The sequence below is a fragment of the Lissotriton helveticus genome, chromosome 9 (assembly GCF_964261635.1).
Source record: "Lissotriton helveticus chromosome 9, aLisHel1.1, whole genome shotgun sequence".
Lineage (NCBI taxonomy): Eukaryota > Metazoa > Chordata > Amphibia > Caudata > Salamandridae > Lissotriton > Lissotriton helveticus.
In genome coordinates, this window is record NC_136070.1 from 33,893,088 (window position 1) to 33,912,589 (window position 19,502).

Here is a 19,502-nt window from a genome sequence, read left to right on the forward strand (position 1 = left end):
CCCTATTACCGAGAGCCCTAGTGAAAGGCTCGTGGGGGCCTTACCTGTGTTGTTGAGCCCGGAGAGGCTCTAAGAGACGGCGCATTTTGTTTGTTGGAGCCACGAGGTGCCCCGGGGCATCAAGTGAGTTAGAGCCCAGCAAGGCTCTTGGCAGGCATTGTCACTTTGAGTCCCCAGAGAGGGGACTCCCATAGAAAGGCGCTGCATTTTGATCTACTTAGAGCCCAGAGGAGGCTCCAGGGGGCATTTCCTTTTGCCCCACCAGTGTGCTAGAGCCCTGAGAGGCTCAGGGGGACATTTGATTTCTGCAGAGCCTGCGAGGCTCCAGCGTTGGCCCCATCCTCATCTCCAGCTGCCCAGCACTTCGTGGGCAGCTGCCACGTTTAGGCCCTGACATTGGGACACATGGACAGTCACCAGTGGTGACTTGTGAGATTGGCGCAATTATTATTGTCTTTACACCTCTGAATGTATTGGTTATGCGTCATGTGCCTTTTACACCCCTGCAGGTATTGTGATGTGTAGGTGGTTGTTTTCTCCCTAGTACAGGTGGTGCTAGTGAGGTCCTGGTTACCAGTGATTACTGGTTGTGTGCTATTTTGTGCTAAAGTAATTTTACATTCCAAGTGTTACTTCTGATTCCTGACAGTGGTCCAGGTGGCCCTGTCTTGTAAATATCCCCTGTAAATTCTGCCCGTGCCTCTGGCACATTGTAAAGTGTGTGTTTTATCTAATGTGTTTTGGTGTAATACAAAGGCTATTTTTATATAACCTTGTGTGGAGTTTCCTTTGTGGTGGGCCTTTGGTTGTTGTTGCTGGGGTGCGTGCGCAAATACTTAGCCTACATCGCCTCCAAGTTTAGCCTTGCTGCTCGCGCCACGTTACCTAGAGGGTGAGTAGGGGTTATCTTGGCGTGTAACTCCCTTGCCCTGACTTGGTGGTGGTGGTCTCTGACTGACTTTGGCGAAAGCCCTGGTCAGCCGGGGATCCCATTTCCAACATTGGCGGCAAGCGGTGAGGATAAGGATTTGTGTTTGCCTTGTACCTTAGTGGCAACTGGCCATACCACAAAACTCTGCATTTTAGATTACCACATTTTAGGGGATTGTTTTTTTGGGAAGTTTCATATTTTCTTCTCCTGAAGGTATCATTGTGCAATTGTGTCAGTACATTTGTCCCCTACCCTGTGCCCAGAGTCGGTACCTGTGTCACTTGTGGTCAGGTTGAGGAATCAGGGGTGGTAGAAACTACCTTACCAGTCCGAGGGGAGGGTTGTGTGTGGATGAATGGTGTGTGGCACTAGGCAAGTGAGTGTGAGTTCTCTGGGGTAGAGAGCTTGCTGATACCTTCGTGAATTGTGTACTCCTGTGTTAGCTCAGACCCCTAGGTTCCCTGTGTGATCTCTTCTCTAGAACGTCTGCCAGAATGGAGCTGGTTTTTGATTTCAATGATCTAGCCACATACGGTATGTGGGAGCTGAGAAAGTTCTGTGAAGAGAGAGGCATAGGGGCGGATCAGTCAGGATGGTATGCACTTAGGAGATGCATGGTCAAATGGCAAGAGGATCAATGGGATCTTGAGCGCAGTGAGGAAAGGGCCCGGGCTTCACACCAGGAGGGTGGTGGGTCTGTGGGGAGCCCTGAAAATTCAGAAGAGGAGGAAGAAGATGACAGCACCTGGATGCCAGTAGAGAGTGAGGACCCCATAGATAGGGAGTCCCTTGCTGGGTCCAGCGTAGGAGGCAGCGCCTCATCCCTTTCCCTGTCCCCAGAGGAGCTGGAAGATAGGAGGAGAGAAAGGGAGCACCAGCTGGCTTTAGAAAAGCTCAGGTTGGAGCATGCCCAGGCTATGGCGCAGCTGGAGCTTAGGAAGCAACAGCTAGAGACCGAGATGGTCTTAGTGCAGGAAAGGATAGAGGAGGCTGAGAGGGCCTCCACCAGGGGCAAAGTAGCTCTGGAGGATAGACTATCCCCTGCGCGCAGTTTTAATTTTCTGGATTCCCCAGGGAGGGCTGAGTCCAGTGGTGGCAGCTATTTAGACTTCAGTGCAGAAAGTCCCGTGCCCAACGTATGGTCCCTTGTTCCCAAGAGGAGGAGTTAAGGTTGAAGTTCAGGGGCAGTAGGAAACTGCCTCATCAGAGTTGGTTTTTTTTTATGGATGACTGTTCTGATGCGATGTGGGATTGGCTGGAGGCTAGCTCGGATGATGAGAGAGACGGAGTACTGAATATGTTTCTCAAAGAGCAGTTGCTCAGTGTTGTTTGTCCAGAGTTGCGCCAGCACCTGTTGAAGTCTGAATCCCCTAGTCCAAGTGAGCTTGCAGATGAAGCAGACCGCTGGGAGAGTGCTAAAGGTTCTCTAGAGTCATTAGGGAGTGACTCCAAAAGTAGTGGTTCAGGTATCTTCCAGCCCAGCGTGGTGGAGGAGGCTCAGTGTAGCCCAGCTAGGTCCCAGGATAGCGAGGAGGGTGTAGGGGCTCACTGCCTGGCTCAGTGGAGCAGGAGTGAGGGGGAGACCGAGGTTCCCCAGACGCCCGAAGCCCTGCCTCAGGACTTGGATGGTTTCTTGAGGGAACACCAGGTTGGGGACCTAGGCTGTCCTGTTAGTCCATTTGAGGAAGATCTCCTAGTGAGTAGAGGACCTGGAGCGTCTGTAACCAGAGCTCCTGTGGTTCTAGAGTCTGGCAGTACCGCTCCGGTAGGGAGGGTACAGGAGTCCAGAGTGAGGAGTGATTGGGGGAGTTCCCCAGTGGAAGGACCAGTGGGTCAGGGACTACCCAGTTGGGCTAGGTTCCCGTGTAGTGACCCGGGTGGCACCACTTCTGGTCTGGGGGATCGTCACGCACTGTCAGGTGGACAGGGGACGGGAGATCTGCGCCAGACAGACAGTCACACAACATATGTCTCATTTGTTAGCCTCAGGGGGATGGAGTGTAAGTCCCCAGAAGTCCTGGAGTGCCAGGCAATTGTTCCACCGAAGGTTTTAGACCAGAGGTTGGAAGGCCAGGTTCAGGATCAGCCTGACCTGAAGGGTAGGATGACTGTAACCAGTGTCCTGACCGGTTCTTCTTCCAGAGGAACTTCTCCAGGTGGGAGAGGGCAGACCTCTGGAAGGGGGTGCAGAGGGTGGGAGAGCCCCCCTCTGACCCCGGTGCAACCTGAGTGGATAAGCCCTGGGTTGGAATGGCGTTCTAGGTGTACCCCTCGCCGGAGGAGGAGGAACCCTAGGAGAAGAGGCAAGGGGAGGAGAGCCTTCCCTGAGACTCCTGGTCCGCCTGAGGTTGTAGGCCCTAGGCTGGAGAACCAGTGGCAGTCTAGTCCTGTCTTGCAGACAGGAAGAGTGGAAAATGGCCGCTATGTGCCAGGGGTTACTACCCCCCGCTCTGCGAATTGGCAAGGACCAGTGGCACCTGGGTGGCCCAGGGCCTGGTCCTGGCCGCGGACAGCTCGGGAGTACCAGTGGGGTAGCCCAGTTGGTCCGGATAGTGGTTCTGGAAGGAATCCCATGGGTTCACCGTGGCGTAGAACAGGAGGGTGTCCCTGCAGTTGCGGGCCCGCGTCCGTGTTCTATCGCCCCAAGCAGGGAAGTCCATCACGGTGGTGATTGTTCTACCCTGCGTTTTGGCTGGAAGGGGGTTGTGTTGGACTTTGGCCCTTAGGGCAGGTTCACCCCTAGGCTTTTTGCTTTAAATGGTGACCTGGCAATGTTGATTTTTGGGATTCTACGCACTTTCACTGTGTCCCAGTGGAAAGTGCGTGCGCACTCTGAGTGCATGTGCTGAGCTAGGCCTGCCCGCCCATAGGAATGCATGGGGAATGTATGTGTCCCTGGTAGTTCCTGATGCGTGGGGTGTACAGGCTTGCGTCTGGTATGTGTGAACTCGTGTGAGTGAATGCTGCGCAACGGTGTATGCAGCATGTATGTGTCTAGTAGGGAAGCGCCATTTCTAGACATGGCTGTACGTGTGCTGTGAGGGTGCTGGCGTGTGATTGGCTGGAGCTGGCTGGCATGCCAGGCTCCAGGAAGTCTGGATGGGTCTGCCCGGTGGTGAGTGGGAGATTTGCATGAGTAATGTATGAATTGAATTTGAATTTAAAATTATTTGTAAAAGCGCACATACACCAGCGGTTTCTTGGCGCTACCACTAACAAACTACTGAGGGAAAAAGAGGAAGGGGGCCGTGAGGGGTTATTCAAAATATTTCTTGAATAGATGGGCCTTGAGTTGTTTCCGGAATTGTGGGTACAAAGTGAGGGATCGAATTTCCAAAGGGAGGGAGTTCCACAGGGACGGGGCCAGGGTGGCAAATTTAGAGCCTCCCCACTTTTTTCTCCGGAAACGTGGAACCATAAGAAGGGCCTGGGAGGACGAACGGAGCTCTCTACATGGAGCATAATGGGTAATCTCAGAAGAGATAAAAGCTGGAGCTAAGCCTAGACGAGCAAGAAAGGCGATGGAAGCGATCTTAAATTGGACTCGGGCTTGTACCGGCAACCAGTGTAGAGACTTCAGGAGGGGGGTGGAGTGATGAAATTTCGGAAGATTAAAGACCAGGCGGGCCGCCTGGTTCTGGATGAGTTGGAGACGCCGTAAACTGTATGCAGGGATACCCGCATATAGGGCGTTACCATAGTCCAGGCGGGACACCACCATGGCCAGAATGATAAGCTTGAGAGCAGAAAAGGAAAAAAAACGGGACACCCTGCGTATAGTACGCAGTGCAAGAAAAGAGGCAGAAACCACAGAGCTAACCTGGGAGTGAAGGGACAGTTGGGAATTAATTTTGATGCCAAGGGTTTTAACTGAGGTAGCAGGAGTGGGAGAGGGACCAAGAGAAGGGGGCCAAAATGAAGGAGTCCAGGGGCTGGATGAACCACCTGTCAACACCAACTCTGTCTTGTCCGGGTTGAGTTTAAGGTGGTTGTGGTTCATCCAGTCCCGGATGTGAAGCATGATAGATTGAAAATTAAGAGTGGAAGAGGGAGAAGAAGACAGATCAAACACGAGCTGGAGATCGTCCGCGTAGTTAAACACGGCGACCTCCATTTGTTGCAGAGAAAAAATAAGGGGAGCAATGTAAAGATTAAATAAAAGGGGGGAAAGGGAGGACCCCTGTGGGACCCCGCACTGAACTTTCCGGACGTCCGCTGTAAAATCACCCAGGCGAACAGCCTGGGTGCGATCCCTCAGGAAGGAGGAAAGCCAGACCAAGGCCGTCCCCCCGATCCCCGCCGCCCTGACACGGGAAAGTAAGATGGTGTGATCCACCGTGTCAAAAGCGGCTGAGAGGTCGAGGAGCACCAGGGCCTGGCGTTGATTAGTGTCCATACCCTCCCTGAGGCTGTCTAAGACAGAAATGACAACGGACTCCGTAGAGTGTGCGGGGCGAAAGCCGGCCTGACGGGGGGCAAGGGCTCCATGCATCTCCACAAAGGAGCTCATAGCGCAGGTGACGTGGCGCTCGAGCACCTTTGCCAGGAATGGCAAAAGGGAGATGGGACGGAAATTGGCAGGCACAGAGGGGTCCGAACCGGGTTTTTTCAGGATGGGCACAATCACTGCAGATTTCAAAGGGTCAGGTACCACACCTTGGGCAAGTGAACTGTTTAGGAGATGAAGTGGAGGGTCGGGGCAGGAGGTAAAGATGTGACGAAGAACATGAGCGGGGCAGGGATCACGTGGAGAACCAGATTTAACCAAGGGAACTAAGGTGGACAAGGTTTCTCTAGTCATGAGGGGAAAGGAAGTGAGTTCGCCCTTGGGAAGGGGACACAGGGGGTCAACAAAAGAGGGAGAAGGAGGGGGAATATTGGCCTTAATGGTCACAATTTTATGGATAAAATAATTATTGAGGGAACAGCAGAGTTCCTCGGATGGGGCAGGCTTAAGGGTGGACCTGTCCGAGAACGCCAGGTTGTGAACAATGGCAAATATTTCTTTGGACTGATTTTCAGCAGCCAATATTTTGGAGGAGAAGTAGGTGGTTTTGGCCTCCAAGATGTCTTTTTTGTACTTGGTCAAGATGGTAACATACTCCAAACGTACAGTGGGGCTATAGTTTCTCCTCCAGGCTCTCTCGGCGCGTCGTACCGCTAACTTGGTGGCCTTAAGCTCTTTACTAAACCAGCGGTTAGCGTCTTTGTCGCGCTTAGAAGTGATACGTTTGAGCGGTGCCACAGCGTCACAACCTGAAGACAGCCACTGTTCTATAGCCTTAACCTGTAAGAGGGTAGACAAGCCCTTTAATAAAGGGGGGGAGGCAGCGAGTGAGGAGGAGAGATCATCCAGATTGGCTCGGCCCCAAGCTCGAACCCAGATGTTTTTAGGGCGAGGGGGTTTGGCAGGGGAGTGCACAGGGAGGGAGAATGAAATGATATAATGGTCGGACCAAGTGCAAGGGGAGATTAAGAGAGAGTCCACAGGGCAGTTCAAGGACCAAATCTGGTCAAGTACGTGACCTTTAATGTGGGTGGGGGAATGAACATGTGAGATGAAACTAAAGGATTGAAGGGTTTCAGAGAACTCCTTGGAAGAAAGGCATTCGGCAGGGTCAAAGGGCCAAAACTTAAAATCACCAAGGAGTAAAACGGAGGAATTGTTAACAGTGATAGTGGCCAGCACTTCCAAAAAATCGTGAAGAAACAACAAGGGAGATTGGGGAGGACGATAAACAAGAAAACAAGTCAGAGAGGGAGTAGTGGCAGTAGTGCGAATGACCAAATATTCGGAGGTTGAAATGGCGGGCAGAGATAAGATTTGGAAAGGGAGGTCAGTACGGGCGATGACCGCTACACCGCCTCCGGTTCTGCCAGTAGAGCGGTCTGCACGTAAGGCATAATATTGGGCCGGTAGAGTGGCTAGAAGGGCAGGGAGAGAGTCATCGCCAAACCAGGTCTCCGTTAAAAAGAGGAGATCTGGTGCATGAAGGTCCAACAGGACCGAGAGTTCATGCTCATGGGCGACAGCAGATCTAGTATTAAGGTAAAGTGCTGTGAGGGGTTTGGGAGCTGTCGATGAATTCGTATCTTCAGATGAATATAAGGGGTCGACTGTAGAAGAGGAAATCAGAGGAGCAGAAGCTGGACAAAGACCAAGACGGGAAATATAAGAATAAATAAGGGCTGGGATAGGCCATGGTCCCTGGAGGTGGTAGAGCTGGTCAGGGGTATAGGCGATGTGGGGGGCAGAGTGACATGCCCCTAGCCCCGGACGGGCACAGACGGGCTTGCCTTCGGCGCGCCATCGTCGCGCCCGCTGCGCCCGTCCGCTGCGCCTCCGGCCAAAACACATTTTTATACAGGGATCCAAGGGAAGAAGGGGAGGAAAAGGGGGCGTGGCCAGCAAAATGGGCGGGGCTTACTCGCCCGCGATGGATGGCGGCAGCGAGGGAGGACTCCCCAAGGCAGCGCCCAAGTCGGCTGTCAGGGAGCTCCAAATGCCGGTCAAGTTTAAAGTTTAAAGCACACAGGTAGGAATACAATACAATATTACAAAAACAGATAAAATCGGCTCTCCCGGCTTTCCGCCTCAGGAGTCAGTTAGGAGGGCGCGCTAGTGATCAGCGCGGGCTTTTAAGCGGTAAAAGGGGGCGTGGCCAGCAAAATGGGCGGGGCTTACTCGCCCGCGATGGATGGCGGCAGCGAGGGAGGACTCCCCGAGGCAGCGCCCAAGTCGGCTGTCAGGGAGCTCCAAATGCCGGTCAAGTTTGAAGTTTAAAGCACACAGGTAGGAATACAATACAATATTAAAAAAACAGATAAAATCAGCTCTCCCGGCTTTCCGCCTCAGGAGTCAGTTAGGAGGGCGCGCTAGTGATCAGCGCGGGCTTTTAAGCGGTAAAAGGGGGCGTGGCCAGCAAAATGGGCGGGGCTTACTCACCCGCGATGGATGGCGGCAGCGAGGGAGGACTCCCCGAGGCAGCGCCCAAGTCGGCTGTCAGGGAGCTCCAAATGCCGGTCAAGTTTAAAGTTTAAAGCACACAGGTAGGAATACAATACAATATTAAAAAAACAGATAAAATCGGCTCTCCCGGCTTTCCGCCTCAGGAGTCAGTTAGGAGGGCGCGCTAGTGATCAGCGCGGGCTTTTAAGCGGTAAAAGGGGGCGTGGCCAGCAAAATGGGCGGGGCTTACTCGCCCGCGATGGATGGCGGCAGCGAGGGAGGACTCCCCGAGGCAGCGCCCAAGTCGGCTGTCAGGGAGCTCCAAATGCCGGTCAAGTTTAAAGTTTAAAGCACACAGGTAGGAATACAATACAATATTAAAAAAACAGATAAAATCGGCTCTCCCGGCTTTCCGCCTCAGGAGTCAGTTAGGAGGGAGGAGTGTACCTGTGTCCTGGATGGGCTGGGTTTTCCCCACACAATGCTGGCTCCGCCCCCCTGTGGTGTGTCTAATGACCCAAGCCCTGCCAGTGAATAGAGAGGGTGGTTGAGGTAAACAGAGTACTCAAGAACCAGCTGCGACTGGTTCCGCCCCCACTCTGCACCTTCAGACAAAGGGAAATACTGTATAAAAATGGGGCTGTGTCCCCACAGAGGTTGTTCTCTTCTAGGATCCTGAGGGGGCTGTTGCTGCTGTCGCTGGGCCAGAGGACCGCCACTTGGGGTGTCTCCCTGCCTGGAGACCCAGTGTGCTGGCTCTGGGCCCAGCCTTGCCCCCCTGGAAGGACTTTTGGTGGACTCTGTTGTCCCTAGCGCTGGTGAGCGCTTCCTGATTTTCCTAGCGCCTGGGAGCGCTTCGTTTTGCTTATAGCGCTGAGCGCGCTTTATTGCGACCGCCTAGCGCTTGGGAGCGCTGTTGTTTTCAGCCGGTGCCCACTCGGCAATTGCCCCGTGTTGCCAATTTTGAAGTCCCCTGGCAGGTGCCCACCCTGCCAGGGACATTGCTGCCCTCAGATCGAGTGCCACCTCGATTTATTTGCCCTTTTAAAAGAGCCGGTGCCCACCCGGCATCTGCTGTTTACACCCCGCCTGCCTGCCTGAATCGGGCCGCCGCGCTGCCCGCGGTGACCCGGAAGTGAAGGGCCGGCCGGCCAATCCGTGCGCGGCCCCGGGAGAAGCAACCGGAAGTCCCGCCTCGCTGCCGGGAGAGGAGAGCCCAGCAGCGAGGAGAGGCGGCGGAAAGGTGCAGGCGGGGCCCCGTTGCGGAGAGGAGAGCCCCGCCGCCCAAGAAGAAGAGAAGTGTGGGAAGGGAGCCCCCGAGGAGCGGGAGCTCCTGTGAAGAGCCGCCGGGCAGAGGAGACAGCGCGAGCCCTGTGAGTGTCTGCAAAAGGGGAGGGGGCAGTCGGGGCACATTGACGGTGCCCGCCCCTCCCCTCCAGTACGAGGCCCCGAGTGGTTGTGAGCCCGTGAGGCTCCAGGCGGCACTCGTGCAGAGCCCCGAGGGGTTCAAGGGGGCACTTGCGGAATCTCGAGTCCCCCAGAGGGGGGGACTCCCACCAAAGGCGCCCCACGTGTTCGCGGGTCCCCCGTGAGGGACCCTCCTGCCCCAGAGGGGCGGCCCCTATTACCGAGAGCCCTAGTGAAAGGCTCGTGGGGGCCTTACCTGTGTTGTTGAGCCCGGAGAGGCTCTAAGAGACGGCGCATTTTGTTTGTTGGAGCCACGAGGTGCCCCGGGGCATCAAGTGAGTTAGAGCCCAGCGAGGCTCTTGGCAGGCATTGTCACTTTGAGTCCCCAGAGAGGGGACTCCCATAGAAAGGCGCTGCATTTTGATCTACTTAGAGCCCAGAGGAGGCTCCAGGGGGCATTTCCTTTTGCCCCACCAGTGTGCTAGAGCCCTGAGAGGCTCAGGGGGACATTTGATTTCTGCAGAGCCTGCGAGGCTCCAGCGTTGGCCCCATCCTCATCTCCAGCTGCCCAGCACTTCGTGGGCAGCTGCCACGTTTAGGCCCTGACATTGGGACACATGGACAGTCACCAGTGGTGACTTGTGAGATTGGCGCAATTATTATTGTCTTTACACCTCTGAATGTATTGGTTATGCGTCATGTGCCTTTTACACCCCTGCAGGTATTGTGATGTGTAGGTGGTTGTTTTCTCCCTAGTACAGGTGGTGCTAGTGAGGTCCTGGTTACCAGTGATTACTGGTTGTGTGCTATTTTGTGCTAAAGTAATTTTACATTCCAAGTGTTACTTCTAATTCCTGACAGTGGTCCAGGTGGCCCTGTCTTGTACATATCCCCTGTAAATTCTGCCCGTGCCTCTGGCACATTGTAAAGTGTGTGTTTTATCTAATGTGTTTTGGTGTAATACAAAGGCTATTTTTATATAACCTTGTGTGGAGTTTCCTTTGTGGTGGGCCCTGGGAGTTGTTGCTGGGGTGCGTGCGCAAATACTTAACTCACATTGCCTCCAAGTTCAGCCTTGCTGCTCGCGCCACGTTACCTAGAGGGTGAGTAGGGGTTATCTTGGCGTGTAACTCCCTTGCCCTGACTTGGTGGTGGTGGTCTCTGACTGACTTTGGCGAAAGCCCTGGCCAGCCGGGGATCCCATTTCCAACAGATACCATTTGTCATCCAGGCTCTGTATGCGCTTATTTGTCTCCTCAACAAAACGACTCAAACCTCTGATCTCATTTAGCAAGGTTGCCTAAGAAATGGGTGAGGATGGTTTGCAAGGTGAGGGAAGATCATGCTTAAGTCTCTGGCTTGCAGTAGAAACAATATGCGATTTTGAGGAGGAAGACAATGCAACAGGGTTCGGACTAGCAGAGGGAAGTAACTCACTGAAGGCAAGACTAGTTGCCATTGCAGTGTGGCAAGGTGCAGAGGTCACTGATGCCACAGCCAATTTAGACTTCAGCTTCATAATCCTACCCTTGCTAAAGAGAGAACTGGAGCATGAACAGACCAACAAAAGGGATAAAATGCCAATGGATAAATAAACCCAAATTCAGAAAATACTTAGAAATTTCTGATGAGATCAGTGGAGGAGCCCCATGGATCAGAAATGTATTGCAAATGCCCCAGGAAGTCTCTCCACCTGGAAACGTCTTCTATCCTCAGGGAAACAGTTGTTCTCCTACATTCTGTAATTTAATGAAAATATCAGCAAGGTGGCAACAGGGTGTGAGGAGAAAGGAGAGTCCGTCATTAATGCCAACAGCTCTGATGCTGTGAGAAAATGGCTGCTGCGGCCGGCTCCTGTGATGGGATCAACGACCATCACAAATTTCATAAGAAATAAACCAGTGAGTGGAAGAAAAAGGTCTTGGCACAACTGCCTGCATTATCGGAAGGATGCCGCCTCATGGCTCCCTCCTCCCTGGAGTTCCGAAGACAACTCTGGCAGTATTAAATAGATGATGCAGCATGGAGCTCGTACCCTCGGCGTCCATTTTCAGTGGCAGGCAACCCACGGCCGGGGTAAACATTGTTAAAGTAATATCCTTTTGAGAACGGAGAGTGTTTATCAGGGGCCCATATTATATATGAAGATTGTGATGATAGTGTTTTGAGACATATTTTAGGTGTTTTAAATATTAGTCATGTTACACCAGGATTTTTTGGGGAATCATTCTTAATTGACTTAATTAATGAAAATTGGGTATCAAACCTGAAGTGTTTTAAAACTGGGTGCATTTAGATGTAAATAAATGGTGAATTTTCATGAATTTAAGAATTCTGTGTTTTGAAAATCTTCTAGACTCAAACGTGTTATCATATTTATTTATACAACATTGCAAAGCTAGAGCCTTTCATATTGGTTGTTTGACGTTTGATTATTACTTTTATGTGGGTATACTAATCAGATGTATCTGTATATAATTTTGGTGTTTATCTCACTTTTCCCTGTCCTTCTGGCAAAACGGCGGGCCGTCCACCTATATATAAATCACCCCCTTTGCCTTTAGTAATATTGCTGAGTCAGGTGTGAGACTCAGCAGTAGCAGATCATAAATGCCACTCTACCTCTAGGTCTTGTTTCCAAACCTGACCTTTCTGTTCCAGAGTTAGTTTGCTTGATTATCTGAAGGTCATTGTTGTTATGGTCAATAGACTGACCACACACCAATGTGATATCAAGTCAATTACGCTATAGTTGTCTAACGTGGTTTGATCCATTTATTGTCAATTCCCTAACAGTTTTGTTGGGCTATATCTGGGATACTTCAGCAACAAATCTTGCAACACCATCGGACCCATAGTAGCTCCTTGTCCAACACATGTGGAAAGACTAGTTCAATTTGATATTTCCTCTATGCTCTTTTTCCTTTCAGCCCCTGTGCCAGCAACAACATCCCCCTGATGCGAGTGGTGCAGTCAGTCAAGCAAACAAAGAGGCAGAGCAGCCTGGTGCTGAAGGAGGGATGGATGGTGCACTACACCAGCAAGGACACTTTGGTGAGAAGTGTGTGGACCTCGTGTGTGTGGAGACATTTCCAAGACTCCCATCAACCTCCTTTTCCTGCCTTGACTCACTGGTGCTCCTCTGCCTTGCTCCGCCAACTTGGATGGCTTAGAAACAACTGGGATTATGTTGTATCCGACACCAAGCCCTAACATCCTCTTCTGTATAAGCGTCTACTGATCGGCCACCGGTAGCACCTGAAAAATATTGTTCAGTGCCCAAACTCACCTTTGACATTGCGTAGCTCCCCCTAATATCAACACCTTCTGGCAAAAAAGAGGAACACGTTCTTCCCTATCTGTGTTATGATAATGGCCTGAGCAGGCGGGGTTGTGTAGGAAAAGAACTTAGCATGCACATGAAACTCCCCCTATTGAGCTCACAAAACATGTTCTTATGATCCAAATGTGTCCCTCCTGCAAGCCAGTCTTTTTAATAACTCATATTTTTGGCATTTGTTCAACAAACAAATTCAGTACAAGGTACAATAGAGTTGTGCCTGGGTTATTAGCAATTTGACAGTTGAATATCCATGTACATCCTTTCTGCAATAAATGGTTAAAGTCAAGCCAACTCCTTCATGGCAAACAAGCATGGCTCATGCTTGGGTCCCAAAAGGAGTCAATCTCGCTTCCCAGATCTTTGCATGTTTCTTTGGGAATGCCTTAGCTGGTAGATGGATTTGTTGAACATGGCACTTTTGCCCATTCCCCGCAACAACTCTAGAAGGGGAGGGAGATTGACTGGTGTTGTGTTTACCCAGTCAAAAACCCATACCGATGAGTCTATGTGCTCCTCATGGGAATCCCGCCGCCGCCATATGTCCTGGTTGCGCCAGATTAAGGGACAGGTCGATGAGGAGGTGGAGGACCCCTAGTAGCGTGTTAGATATGCATACAAGTATGACTGAATCATTCCACACCGCCAGCTTGTGTGGAGTCAGCTCCATTTCGGTTCTTGACATCCGAAGCACTGTTGGGAGGGGATGTTACCCACCTTCCAGATGTGCTCTGCTGTAAAGTTTAGCCTTGCCCTGTATCTGAACATAATCAAGTGTGGCGTTAAAGAGATCGCCAGCTCCCAAGCTGCCATTTGAGCCGCACACCAGTCACTGTCTTACAGGGGAGCAATGACTTCCTCCCAGCCACTCACCACTTCCTGTGTCTCATTCTAGGGCATTAGTTACTAGAGTTCCAAGTACCTGTGATGTTTTGTTTCCGCCTAGCAGGCTGATAATCAATCCAGATCCTAATGGGTGGGATTCAGACACATCTCTCAAATGCTCCTGGGGTCTCGCTAATGAATGTCTAACTTGGAGGTATCTGAAGAACCGGGTCTTGTGAGTGCCTAAAGATTCAACTAGGTCAGAAAACAACTTCACGTGCTGCGATACATGTCCCACCCTGGATATGTCTATGGCATTCCATTGCCTTAATTCACTCAGCTGGTTCACTGATGTTTGCCATATTCCACTCCAAAATGGAGCTTCCTGGGGCACTCGATGATGCCAGCCCATCCATTCAGGGGCCAGCAGCCAATCACCGCCTGGGTAATGGAGGTGTGACGGGGGCTCTGGAAGGTGGAGTAGGACCAGCTAATAATTGATAATAATAATAATAATTACGCACTTATATAGCGCACGACTACCCGGAGGCATCTCGGCGCTTGTACGAATACCACCGAGGAACCCTTCCTGGCCTTTCCCTGTGAGGAGCCCACTCCTGGGCACCCCCAAGGTGAAGTCAGGCATCCTCAGCGTTGTTGGGGCCATTGTAGAGATTAAGCAAGCTATTGCCCAGTGGTGCAGAGTGGGGCTCATGATTAGAATAGGCACCGAGGCGAGAATTATCAGGTCCGAGGAAATTGAGCCCGAGACCCGCCGAGGCGGGAATTGAACCCTGGTCCCGGGATAGACCTCTGCATCAGGGTCTGCCGCTCTAACCATTGAACCACACTTCTCTATGGCTATGCCATTGTGGCAAGTTCCAGTATAGTAGCTGGGTCGCCAGTTGCATTGGTGCTGCCTAGTAATCTAACTGTACATCTTCCATGGTCCTTCCGCTTTCTTACCTAGAATGCACACATTTTTCATATTGCACTCTAGGTGCCTTATTTAACAATACAGTCTTTTCTGCCTCTTTTGTAGCATCTATCCAAAATGCGTCCGTCCCAAGCTATTTTGGAAGTAGACGTGTTCCTCAAGTCTGTTAAGGCTTTCCAGCCTTCATGTCTGAGCACCGGTCACATACGCCTTACTGGCACCTGCTCAGAATGTGAGGAAGCCCTCCACGGACATGGCTGCATCTTTTAATGTTCTTAACATAACCTTCCCATTGTGACCCTTCTGTTCCATCTTGAGTCTCGCCAGCACAATGCACAATCCATCCTTCTGTCACTGCTGTCCATGAGTGTTCAAAAACCAACAGGTTCAACATACTTTAACAACCTCACTTCCAGACTGAAGAATGAACCACCTTTGCTGCCCCCGGCTTCCGTTCTGTAATATCGCGAAATATGACGTCGCCCCCTTCCCATCCAGTCTTTCTCTCTCTGCCATAACTCTAAGATTTTGCAGCCCATGTCCCCACCTTTGGTTCATATCTATAGAAATATCTGTCACATCACAGATGCCACTGGGTAGAGTCCCTGTCAATGACTTCCAATAGATCTGAGCCACCATCTCACTTCTCCGTCTAATGTTTCCAAAACCCCAAAGCATATCTGTCCCACAATTCTTAGAGATCCCAGATAAACCTGCCTACGTAGGACTGCTTGATGGATGGCATCAGAGCTCTTTCGGCCAGATGAAGAGCCCTTATTGGTCCTGTGCGTCACCTTTACATCCACCCTATGAAATCACTGTCACTGTGAGCGAGAGACCCTATGGAGGTAGAACAGGAACGCATCCCTGTTATACGTGTACATGCGCATGTGGAAGCTGGCTGTATGAGTTAGAGGACATAGGGACATTGCGTAACACTGTACACATGCGAGTTTCCTACACCTGCTACTGCTGTTAACTGCTGTTAAGGTGGCTGTAACTCTAATTAGAAATCTGAATACAGAGGATATCACATCACTCATGAGTATCATATAATGTATAAACTTTAGTCCAATGAGTCATGGTGAGGAAAAGTTCAATTTTCAAAGTTATTGTTCAAAATTTTCATGTAACAAAGTGACATCAGAAGATACAGCCAACACGTGTTTCGTCACACGCGTGACTTCTTCAAGGCTGCAAAATGTATATAATACAGTCAAAAACAACAGAAACAATCAGAATTTATCTATATGTGTATATGCAAACCAATCTATGCCAAAAAGGCAGGAACAAACATATCCATTGAGTATAACTACTTTGGGCCGAGGCGACAAAAGAAAAAAGAGGTCCCAAAATCCATCAATAAATACCAGTAGGTATAACACCATAGTGTGTGGCTATATTCTTAGGTCAAAAGATTGTGACTATTGGAAGGTAAAGAGACTTTGAAACCCATCTGAGCCAGTCAAGGTGCAATATATTCGCAAGCCTAGATAGAGTGTCTCCGACACCCATCAACCAAAGAGAAAAGAAGGTAAAGTCTATTTTTACTGTATTATACAAATGTTGCAGCCTTGAAGAAGTCCCTGTATTCATGTTATGAGGGTTGGCTTTTAAATCCATCACATGTTTTTGACACCATTGGTAGTAGGGTGTCTGATATCAACTAGCACCACAGTGCTTTTTTGTTACTATTTGTATTCTCAAAATACCCACCTGAATTTGTTGCACAGTGCGAATGTGTAAACTACTACTACCATTTTTGTATTTCTAATTAGAAATCTGGTAACTCCTTATACATGTTACTGACTTTGATATCTGGGTACACATGTTACTTCTAGGCAATGTGTGATCTGCTGTACCTTTATTTCCAGATGTGGCAACTAGTTGTACCAGTTGCTGCTGGCAATGTGGAAGCAATCTCTAACTGTAAGTGGGAATGTAGGAGAAGCATAAACCTATTCTTAATGAGCGAACAGAAGACCTCACATGCCTCTGTTAGGCAGCTTCAGGTTGGGTCTCTGTTGCTGGGTATGCAGAGTCTGGCAGCCTGTGCCTGGCAAGGGTACTGTGGAGACACAGTCACTTATGTAAACCTTTAACTCAAACTATGCGTTAGTTGATGGAACTAGGTCACTGAGCCATAACATTCACCCTTTAGCTTTCTTTTTTTATCCGGAGACCCTTGGCTGAGAACGCCAAGTCCTTTGTGGAGTGTGGTCTTTAATGCCAACTATGCATGGGCGATGGTTGTTGTCCATGTGCCACCGGTGTTGAAAGAGTCTGGGGGGGGGCCTGACTCCACATATAGGTGGCCTTTCACTCACATTAAAAGCTCACTGGGTCCCTGCATCATACATGCCCATGCAAAGCTAACCCTTGAGTGCAGCCAGTCATTTCTTTTGGGGTTCCACAGTAACTAACATTGAGGTGTCATTATGGAGACGATGCTTGTTGCAAGACATTGGTAGTGTGTAGTGAGCACCCCACTCGTCCAAGGCTGGAGAATGAAGGTCACGAGGGAGCGTATCAACAAAGTGTCACTTCACTTGGGGCAGTGATTTTCCTGGACAGACACTGTTAGGCCTGGAGTGGCAGCACTTGTCAGATATAGTGCACTACTTTTACTGGAACATTACTGACACTTCTCAGAAGGAAACTAGTTCTAGGAGATAGTGAGTGCCTGCACTTCTCTATTTCCATCTCAAGCACTGGCCTGGGGCTCACAGATCCTTTCACCATCACTACCAGTGACAGGGAATATCTGACAAATAACATTTTCATTTTCTGTTTCAGAGGAAAAGACATTATTGGAGGCTGGACAGCAAGTGCCTGATCCTATATCAGAATGATACCAGCAGCAAGTATTACAAGGTACGTCCAACACCTGTTCATTCCACATCTCCTGCACCAAACTTGGTTTGGGCAGTGGGGTAACAATAGACCCAGCAGTGCGGGGGGCCCTGAGCTCCAAGGGGCCCCCTCACACACTTTGACAGGTGACAGGCCCCTGCTCAAGAGCTGCTGACTGGGTCCACAGCATGGGAGCCAACTTCATGTATTTTTAGGGAGCCCCCCTCAAGTTCCTTTCCATCACTGGGTAGGTCTACCTGCACCCGCTGCGCCGATAAACACACACTATCTCTGCAAACACACCTCCTGTGTGACTATCAACAGGTGCACCTGCACCCACTGCACTGATAACCGCACGCTATCTCTGCTAACACGCCTCCTGTGTGACTATCAACAGGTGTACCTGCACCCACTGCACGCTATCTCTGCAAACACGCCTCCTGTGGGACTATCCATATGTGTACCTGCACCCGCTGTGCTGACAACCGCAGGCTATCTCTGCAATCATGCCTCGTGTGGGATTATCAACAGGTGTACCTGCACCCACTGCACTGATAACCGCGCGCTATCTCTGCAAACACGCCTCCTGTGTGACTATCAAGAGGTGTACCTGCACCCACTGCACGCTATCTCGGCAAACACGCCTCCTGTGGAACTATCCATATGTGTACCTGCACCCATTGTACTGACAACCGCACGCTATCTCTGCATCACGCCTCCTGTGGGACTATCAACAGGTGTATCTGCACCCACTGCACTGATAACCGCACGCTATCTCTGAAATCACGCCTCCTATGTGACAATCAATAGGTGTACCTGCACCCGCTGCGCTGATAACCGCACACTATCTCTGTAAACACACCTCCTGTGTGACTATCAACAGGTGTACCTGCACCTGCTGCGCTGATAACTGCACGCTATCTCTGCAAACACGCCTCCTGTGTGACTATCAAGAGGTGTACCTGCACCCACTGCACGCTATCTCGGCAAACACGCCTCCTGTGGAACTATCCATATGTGTACCTGCACCCATTGCACTGACAACCGCACGCTATCTCTGCATCACGCCTCCTGTGGGACTATCAACAGGTGTATCTGCACCCACTGCACTGATAACCGCACGCTATCTCTGAAATCACGCCTCCTATGTGACAATCAATCGGTGTACCTGCACCCGCTGCGCTGATAACCGCACACTATCTCTGTAAACACACCTCCTGTGTGACTATCAACAGGTGTACCTGCACCTGCTGCGCTGATAACTGCACGCTATCTCTGCAAACACGCCTCCTGTGGGACTATCAACAGGTGTACCTGCACCCACTGCAAGCTATCTCTGCAAACACGCCTCCTGTGGGACTATCCATATGTGTACCTGCATCCACAGCGCTGATAACTGCACGCTATCTCTGCAAACACGCCTCCTGTGGGACTATCCATATGTGTATCAGCACCTGCTTCGCCTATACCCGCATGCTATCTCTGTAATAATGCCTCCTGTGTGACTATCCATAGGTGTACCTGCACCCACTGCACCGCTGACCGCACGCTATCTCTGCAATCACGCCTCCTGTAGGACTATCCATGAGGGTACCTGCACCCGCTACTCCAATAACCCCATATTACTTCTGCAAAAACACCTCATATGGGACTATCCACAGGTGTGGAAAAAAGAAGGGGAGAGGGGGTCCACGAGAAGTATAAAGACCAGCGAGGACAGGTTCCCCAAACATTAATGCAAAACACAAAGAATCCACGGGTCTAGAGTGCTAGAATAGCACCAAAAGAGACAACAGCAGAGCTATCTTGTCGCTACTGAGGGAGTCCTTTAATTCGGACGAAATCCCATCACCCACCAAGGTGGCGTGCTTCATCATCTGGGATTCTCCTCTTGGTGGAGACTCCTAGCTCTGCCAAGGGCTACAACCCCCTCAGTGTGAGGGAGGAGCTCAGGGATGTTTTTAGATTCCTACTCTACGAAGGATATACTAAATCCTAAAGATGTGAAGCTTTAAACTAGTTGGGTAATGGGCGCAGTGCAGAAAAAAGAAACTCAAAGTGTGAGGTAAGTGATGCTAAAACGAACTACTAGAAGCGAAAAAGACTTTATTGGCACATTCCAAGTGTCAGGATTAGAAACAGTGCACCTGCAGTATGGAAAAGATAGTTACTGCATGTGACAGATTAACCAGGTCTACATGTTTCGGCCTAATCGACCCATAGAGGTGTCACAGCCTTCTTCAGGACCTTTAAACAAAGT

The 19,502-nt window shown here is 50.6% G+C and overlaps 1 protein-coding gene across 1 annotated transcript in view; it reads left to right on the forward strand.

Moving 5' to 3' along the window:
* PRKD1 (protein kinase D1) overlaps positions 1 to 19,502 on the forward strand; it is a 723,569-nt gene that overhangs the window by 551,749 nt on the left and 152,318 nt on the right. The window contains exons 8-9 of the mRNA XM_078659419.1: positions 12,218 to 12,341; positions 17,186 to 17,263. Of these exons, the coding sequence (XP_078515545.1) occupies positions 12,218 to 12,341; positions 17,186 to 17,263 (202 nt within the window). The remainder of the gene's footprint in view (positions 1 to 12,217; positions 12,342 to 17,185; positions 17,264 to 19,502) is intronic.